This window comes from Colobus angolensis, unplaced genomic scaffold, assembly GCF_000951035.1.
Source record: "Colobus angolensis palliatus isolate OR3802 unplaced genomic scaffold, Cang.pa_1.0 Scaffold126, whole genome shotgun sequence".
Classification (NCBI taxonomy): domain Eukaryota; kingdom Metazoa; phylum Chordata; class Mammalia; order Primates; family Cercopithecidae; genus Colobus; species Colobus angolensis.
In genome coordinates, this window is record NW_012113808.1 from 188,153 (window position 1) to 197,279 (window position 9,127).

The 9,127-nt window shown below is 42.4% G+C and overlaps 1 protein-coding gene across 1 annotated transcript in view; it reads right to left on the reverse strand.

Moving 5' to 3' along the window:
• The window catches only part of LOC105505467 (disrupted in schizophrenia 1 protein), a 263,501-nt gene that overhangs the window by 174,295 nt on the left and 80,079 nt on the right, over window positions 1-9,127 (reverse strand). Inside the window, exons 5-6 of the mRNA XM_011933299.1 lie at window positions 4,144-4,273; window positions 249-484 (exon numbers count right to left, since the gene is read on the reverse strand). Coding sequence (XP_011788689.1) covers window positions 249-484; window positions 4,144-4,273 — 366 coding nt within the window. The remainder of the gene's footprint in view (window positions 1-248; window positions 485-4,143; window positions 4,274-9,127) is intronic.

Below are 9,127 nucleotides of genomic sequence, written 5' to 3' on the forward strand. Positions count from 1 at the left end.
TGCATATTGGAACGGGGAGGAGTGCTGGCATTTAGTGGGTTGAGTGGCCAGGAGGTGAAATAACTTGCAATGCTCAGGACTGCCCCACACCGTGAAGAATTTTCCCACCCAAAACACTAATGGTGCTTCCACTGAAAAATACAGACTGTTCGGGAAATGTTTAGAGATGAAAGTCATCAGACAAAATCATTCCAATGAACAGATCAAAGAGGTGAGTGGCCCAAAATCAGTTAGGAAATCACCAGTACCTCCTTACGGTTTCCGGTGGCTCTGCATGGAAGGGAATCTGACCAGCGGAGGCCAGGGTGTCCTGCAAGGCCTTGCTGACCTCCTGCAGCTGACCCAGGGACAGCCGGCCCACCAGTGGGGTCAGGTCGCAGCCCTGCCACCGGAGTTGTTGCTCTTTCTCCTCTATTTCCCTTCTCAGCTGTTGATCTTTGGCTTCCAGCACCAACATCCTTGCTTGGAGAGCTTCGATTTCTTTCTATAGAGAATGAGGAGTCGAGATTTTATAAATTAACCCTGCTCACGGCAAACTGCTCTGAGGATAATGACTCGTTTAAATGAGAATTGGCCATATGCACAAGAACCATGAAGCTCCCCTTCTGAGGCAGGCAGATTTTTGGAGGTTTGCTGAACTAGAAAAATCATGCCAGCTTTATATTTCTAATGAGTTGGCATAAGGAAAAACATTCCCTCCCGAGCATTAAATAACTATGGGGGGTGAGCCAAGAATTTGACTTGGAAGAACCCAGCAGATACATAAACGACTTACTTCATCTTGGATGGACGAGTTAAGACACAGGGCAGGGAGCCTTATGCACCTGAGGTCTGAGCTAAGCAGGTAACCCCAGCCACAGACCAAAACAAGAAATGCAAGCGACCCTTTGTTAGTCTGTCCCCAAACACAAGAATTCAAAGTAGAGAGAAAGGTAAAAAATGGCTTCTTAAGTCTACAGGGCTGAGAGAGGAATGAGATGCTGCAGATGGTGCCATGCAGCCTAAAGTTCATGACAATATAAAAAATGTAATTTCTGCGAATATAGCAAATTGAAATCCAAAGAATCCATAAAATATCATTTAACATTAAGGTCAATTAACTAAACAAGCAGCAGGTAATGAATGCCCATCGTGTGCACAGTGTTATAGCAGATCATCATCTCACTGCCCATATGATTCTGAATCAAAAATAAGACTCTTAATTAACATACTCCCAAGTTTTATGCTGATAAGAGCACAACTCTAATCCTGGGTGTCTCCCAACCTCTTATTCACATTCTCTCAGCCCCAAGGTGCATCACCTGCAACTTCAACCTCCTGAACCCACTCCAAGTATGGGAGTGGGGAGAAGAATTGGGAGTTACTAAAGAATGTCTACTACCAAGACACTCTAAGAAAAAAGCAAAGCCTCCGTGTCCCCAATTGCTCCAAGATTACAGTCTTACTGACAAAGTCTCTCAACTAACCTCTCTACTTCCACCTTTGACTTCCTCTACCCTATTCTTTCCTTTCCTTTTAGTTTTTTTTTTTTTTAACTTGTAAAACACATGTAGCATAAACTTCACCATCTTGAGCATTTTTAAGTGTAGAGTTCAGTGGCATTAAGCACATTCACATTGTTGTACAACCATCACTGCCATCCATCCACAGAACTCTTTTCATCTTGCAAAACTGAGACTCTGTGCCCATTGAAAACTAATTCCCCATTCTCTCTTCCTCCAAGTCCCTGGGAATCACCTTTCTACTTTCTCTACGAATTTGACTTTTCTAGGTAACTCATACAAGTGGAATCATACAGTATTATCCTTTTGCAACCAGCGTATTTCACTTAGCATAATGTCCTCAAGGTTCAACCATGCTGTAGCATGTGCCAGAATTTCCTTTCGAGACTGAGTAATATCCCATTACATGTACATACACATTTTGTTTATCATTTATCTGTTGATGAGAACTTGAGTTGTTATCAGCTTTTGGCTATAGTGAATAATGCTACTATGAGTCTATGGGTGTGTAAACATCTCTTTGAGTCTATGCATTCAATTTTTTTTGAGAGAGAGAGAGATATATATACCCAGAAGCGGGGGTGGCTGGACCACACAGTGAATCAATTTTTAATCTTTTAAGGAAGCTGCATACTGTTTTCCATATTGTCTTACATCCTATTCCTAATACAGGGTCAAATTATTTACAGTGTGGTCAGATCAATTACATTTAGCATTGTTTACTTTAAACTTTCTAGATGTTCCTAAAAACAACACTCTGACTGCAGCTGAATGCCATTATACAGGCAAAAAATTCTCCCTAAATGAAGGCATCCAATGGTTCCCTGTTGCAATCTGAGAAAATTCCATATCCTTACAAGGCCCCTTTATCTCTGACTTCCTCCCCAAATCCTCCCGCTCATTTACACTGCTCCAGCCACATGGGCCTCCAGCTGCCCTCTGAACACATGAGGCCCACTCCCACTCTAGGGCTTCATCTTGGTATCCCCCTGCAGGATCCTCTTGCAGAAATTTCTGCAAGGCCTACTCCCTCTCCTCTTTGAACTGTTGGGTCCAATCTCACTTCTCAATGAGTAGACTCCATCCTCCACATCATCCTCGTCTACTCTGGGAAGCTCTTCTCACCCTACAACATACCAGTTATCTAACAGAGGTTTTATTATGTTTATCACTTATTGTCTATCTCCCCATTCTCACCCCTAATAAATCAAAAGCTCCCCAGGAATCTCAAGCATTTCAAACAGTATCTGGCACTCAGTGAACCCTCAATAAATGTCTGTTGAATAAATGAATATTCAAGTACCTTTCCCAGAGTGCTTCAAACACTAAGTGCCCAGGGCTAAAATTATTTTCTCTACTCTCTGACTTTCTCAGGAATTGTGTAGACCTTTAATTGGCAAATGTTATTAACAATGAAAAACCAGATTTCACATTTTCAGCTATCCAAACAGTGTAACACATTGACTACGTAAGTGCTCAGTTAATGGAGGAAATGGTTTCAAATAAATTGCCCTGACTTTTTCCTCCCTTTGCCTCCTTACTCTTGAAGTGACCTGGATGGGGCAAATTCAGATAACAAAAATATTCGATGGCCAGAGTAGAGAGGGGAAGCGTCCAGCCTAAGCCAGGATTTGAACTTGAGTGTTGAAGACCTATGCTCTTCCCATGAAGTCACGTAGCTTCCAATCAATGCGTCCTCCTTGCTCCCCACTCATGCTTCACAACTCCAGGCTCAAGCAGGCATGGACCCTGTTTCAAGATTCCTTGCCTCTCGGGTGCCCTGTCAACTTCCAGAGCTCTGGCTTTAACTCAGTGCTGCACCCAGATTTGTAGCCTCTCGATGATTCTTAGCCAGCTTGCATCCTCTGTTCTGGGCCAACTTTGGGCTTCCACGCAGTCGGCTAACCATTCCAGATGTGCCTGCCTTGCTCAGTCCGGACTTACAACTCTGTCTCTTAACAACTTCAGCTCATAGACTACCATGATAGGAATTTCCATAAAGGATTTTCACAGCACAGATGTCTTTCTGCCTTTCAAAGGAAGCTTCTAAAGGTCAAAATGATAAGAAGTGGCAAATTGGCCTGGCAGACAAGAAAAGCATATTCAAAAGGTAATGAGGAATATCGAAAACAGGCACAAACGCTGCTGAGCTTTCAACCCTCGTTTGTAATGAGATTCCTACAAGCCCTCTAGTCATTCCCACCATCTCTCCTTTTTGTACTCCCCAGCTTGACAGCCAAGGCTCTAATTGCTACACTCAAGGAAAGTAAGACCCACTTGGCTGCATTTGGCTTAAATGGATAAGAAAAATGCCGGCTGGGCACGGTGGTTCACGCCTGTAATTCCAACACTTTGGGAAACTGAGGCAGGAGGACTGTTTGAGCCCAGGAGTTCAAGAGCGGCCTGAGCAACATACTAAGACCTGATATCTACTAAAAATTAAAAAATTTAGCCAGACATGGGGGTCACACCTGTAGTCCCAGCTACTTGGGAGGCTGAGGTGGGAGAATCACCCAGGAGCTCAAGGCTGCAATGAGCTATGATTGCGCCACTGCCCTCCAATCCGGGCAACAGAGCAAGACCCTGTCTCAATGAAAAGAAAAATGCCATGATATTGCTTGAAGATCTTTCACCTGCTCACCTGTAGCTGCTGCTTTTCCTGAAGAAGCCAGTCTCGTCTCGTGATGGACACGTGCAAGCTGTCCTGAGCAGTACGTTCCAACAGCCTCGGCTCCGTTCTGAGTGAGGCGTGGGTGTCATCTCCACTGGCCCTTAAAATAACACATACCTATTGGTACAGGTTTGGGGAAGCTGAAATCCTCATGTTGACAAGTATTTTAAGAGTAAGAAACTCCACCAAGTGGCCCCCATCTGTTCTCATACTTAGGAGGGTACTTACCTGTTTTTAGGATGAGCTCCTAAATGTAAGTTTCTACCTTAATTACAATCTCTTGGGATTTTTGATTTTTCCCCTTAGTTAGAATACTATGATGGGACCTGCACTGTCCCATAAGGTAGCCCGTGGCCACATGTGACACATGGTTAGCCCAAATTAAAATGTGCTGAAAGTGTAAAACACACAGCAGATTTTAAGGACTTAGTATGAAAATAAAGAGTACAAAATAACTCATTAGTAGTATTTTTAAGTTCATTACATGTTGAGATAATATTTTGGATATATTGAATTGAATTAAATGTATTGTTAAAATTAATTTCACCTGTTTCTTATTCATTTGGGGGAAATATAACAAGATCTTTATTCAAATGATTAGGAGTGTTGAATTCACACTCACTATTTCTGAAATTCACCAGTTCCCCTGCCTTTACGGCATCTACCCCTCCTCTGCTCATTTAGAATCTTCCACTTTGCACTAATGTTTGAGTCACTAGTCAATGAGAAGGCTGTCACTGAGGGTTTCAGAAGATTTTCTCCCACAATCAGCTTTAATCACAGAGAAATACACTTCTTGCAGAGCCCACATCACATTTTTTTTTTTTTAATTCCCAGCACTTATCACAGAGTTGAACTTAATAAAATTAGGCCAAGAGTTCTAGAAAATGCAACTGAGCTCCTGGTAGCATTTCATCTAATTCCTGAAATTTTCAAATTTTCACTTGATTAACTTTCTTCTTAATCCTTTTTTTTTTTTTTTTTTTTTTAAAGAGTACCTCACTGCGACACCCAGGCTGGAGTGCAGTGGTGCAATCTTGGCTCACTGTAACCTCAGCTTCCTGGGTTCAAGCAATTCTCCTGCTTCCCTCAGCCTCCTGAGTAGCTGGGACTATAGGCGTGTGCCACCACGCCCAGCTAATTTTTGTATTTTTAGTAGAGACAGGGTTTCACCATATTGGCAAGACTGCTCTCAAATTCCTGACCTCAAGTGATCCTCCCTCCTCGGCCTCCCAAAGTGCTAGGATTACAGGCATGAGCCATAGCGCCTGACCCTTAATCTTTTTTAATGTGGCTACTAGATCATTTAAAATTGTGTATATGGCTCACACTAGATTTTATTGGATAGCACTGCCTTGGATTATCCAAACAGGAGCAAATTCCAGAGCTGAACCTGATGGAGATTAAAAGGAGGGGTGACTGATTTGCAGATGCTTGGGTGTGAGCTTCTCAGAAAGGATTTGCTGAAAGGCTGTCAAAACCACTTAAAATCTGTTAGGCTTCTTCTCTTATCCTTGCCAGAGTTGACATATTTGGTAACAGTGATGCTGGTGAAAATGTGGCACAGGCTTGGGCCTTACGTTGGTGAGCTGTCTTTACAGGACACTTGGTGGTATTTGTCACCAAAGAATAACAAATTCATCCTTAAAACATTCCATTTCCAGTGGAATGCAGGTGGGCAGAAAAACAATTTACCCTAAGCGAAACTACGTCAACAATCCAAGGAAGCTATGTCTAAGAAAACACCACCAACTAAAACTAAAAGGCAAATGACAGGTTGGGAAAAATATATTGCTACACATATGGCAGAAAAAGGGTTAATACTGCTAATTTTAAAAAGTTCCATCAAATTATGAAGGAAAAGACAAGTGCACCAACCAGAAATTCCAAAAAAATGGAATACAGCTGAGCGTGGTGATGCACACCTGTAGTTCCAGCTACCTGGGAGGCTGAGGCAGAGAATTGCTTGAGCCTAGGAATTTGAGCCCAACCTGGACAACATAGCAAGATCCCCCACCTCAGAAATAAATGAAGCAAAACAAAACACAAAAAATGAATTGCAAAGTGTTAAGGAAAATGATTACCATCCAAAGATTTTTGTGTGTGGTCGGGGGAGGATGGAATCTAGCTCTGTGGCCCAGGCTGAAGTTCAGTGGCATGATCTTGGCTCACTGCAACCTCTGTCTCCCAGGTTCAGGCAATTCTCCTGCATCAGCCTCCCAAGTAGCTGGTACTACAGGCATGTACCGCCACACCCAGCTAATTTTTGTATTTTCAGTAGAGACGAGGTTTCACCTTGTTGGCCAGGATGGTCTCAATCTCCTGACCTCGTGATCCACCCACCTCAGCCTCCCAAAGTGCTGGGATTACAGCCATGAGCCACTGAGCCCAGCCTCCAAAGATAGTTTTAAATTAAAATCCAAACAACATAAAACATCATCTTTCACCTAACAAACTGGCCTGTCAAATGATTTCCCAAACGATAAGTCTTTGGTGAGAGTAGGGAATAAGAATGACACTTAAAATTAAATATAACTTGGGATTCTACATTCCCACATCTAAGTATTGATTGGCTGTAAATAATCATAGTTTTACATAAAGATTAGCTACAAAAATCAGGTGTTTTCTTAGTAGCCCAAGACATGCTCCAGCATCAGGACCTCTTAGCAATGCTAAGCAGCCACTAAAATTAGGTCACACAAGAAGATATATTGGTCTGGAAAATGTTCACTATTTATTGCTGTTTTCTCTAAAGCAGGTTTTATGGCAAAAAGTATAAAATGAACCATTGTAAAAATATTAATAACATGTATATAAAATAAAAGAAAAATATTCACCAAAATGCTATCAGCTCCTATCTCTGGGTGGTGGAATCACTTCTTTCCATTGATCTTTCTAAAGTTTCTATAGTGAGCTTGTATCATTTTTACAACTGTAACATAAAATGTTTGCCAACACGCACTAAGTAGCTGCACTTTTGATTTAAATATTTTAATACACCCAATTAGTCTTGTAGCTCCTGAACATGCCTGTGTTTTAAATAAAGCTCATCAATAACATCACCTTCAAGGTCACCTTCCCTTGCAGAGGAGCAGATATCTGTAGCTTCTGACACTTGGAGGCATAAACTCAGCATCCAAAAAGGCCAAATTAAACCTATCCCCTCCTTCTACGGAATCTCCCACACAGCTAGATCTTGTCTGCCACCTTTGTACTTATTTCAGGGCTCGGTGAGGAGAAGCGTGAAGCTGCATGTTCTTATTTATATATTAACACAGGGTCGCACTGCCTCCGCATTTCTTAGAAAAGAAAATGAGTAACTGATCCTAATATATGTTGTGCTATGTTTGTCTCCTTTTACTCCTACCCCATTTCATTCATTCATTCAGAAAAAGAGAAAATATTACTGAGCTCGCCTGGTATGTACTATGGATTGCGCTTGGCTCTGAGGATACAATGGTAAGCAGTTCTTGGTTCTTCCGTGGAGCAGGAGAGACAAATGCATCAACAGAAAAATTACAAGGCAATGAAGAAATGGGCAATGCAAGGCGTGGACCAGTGGCGGTAGACTTTAAAGCTGGGGGAGACTCTTCCCCCTTGCTGAGTCTTAACTTGACACTTACAAAATAAGTGAACCAACCGACCATGGTGCAATGAAGCAGGCTTCATATTTTTAGAAACAATACTAGGAAATATGTCACCTCAGCTTTTCGAAGTTAGAAAACAGCAGTTACAGAAAAAGGAACCTTGCTTTTGTTCCTATGTCTACCAAAAAGATCAGATTCTCTGAATAATCTTAAAGGTTACTTATTGTAACATATGATGCAATTTAGAAATCTATTCTTTGTTTTATGTGCTTAAAGGCAAATAACAGCAGCAGCAACAAACATGTTTAAACTGATAATAATAAAATAAACTACTATGAATCGAGAACGTACTGCACACCAGACATCATCTTTTGATCATATTCACTTCTCATTACAGACCTAAGATGAAGATGCTATTATGCCAGTTTTGCTGATGAGGAAACTGAGTCCCAGGGGGTCCGGGTCTAGCCCACGGCCACGTAGACAGCAGGAAGCAGAGTTTAGGAGTCAATGAGGATCAGGCTGCGTCCCAGGTTCCTGCTCTTTCCCAGATATCACACGCCATTAGGTTCTCAGCAAACCCAGGAACTTCCATCTCCCCTGTCTTCCAGTCACATCCACACACACCCATTATTTGAGTCCTCTTGCTGGCTACCAGCAGGGCAGTGCGACACAGACAGTGCATAGCATATGGAGTTAGAGGCCACCCTTTGGGTCTTGGTTGTGCCTTTTTCACGCTGTGTCACTGGACTTACCTAATCTCTCTGAACCTTACCTTCTTTGCTTTTAAAATGAGAATGACAGTGATGTGGATAACAAGAATGGCTTCCCTATGGAGTAAACTATGGGGAACAAATTGATCTGACAAACGACCACTGAGCATCTACTGTATACAGACCCCACCCTCACACTGGGGCTGTTTGGGGATGGAGACAGAACACCTCCATCCTCAAGAAGCTTGCTGTTGATCTCCCCAGCATCTCAATGTTTGCATCAGGAAAATGAACACTGTACTCAAAGCACCCACTTTCTCTACAGAGTAAGAAAGATGAAAAATGTGGGCCAGGCATGGTAGCATAAGCCTATAATCCCAGCACTTTGGGAGGCAGAGGCAGGAGAATCACTTCAGTCCAGGAGTTCTAGTCCAGCCTGGGAAAGACAGTGAGACCTTATCTCTACAAAAAAATTAAAAATTAGGCACGGTGGCAAGTGCTTGTAGTCCTAGCTACTCAGGAGGCTGAAGTGGCAGGATAACTTGAGCCCAGGAGTTAGAGGCTGCAGTGAGCTATGATCATGTTGCTGCACACCAGCCTAGGCAACAGGGCAATCAATACCAAGAAAGAAAGGAAAGAAAGGAAAGGAGGGAA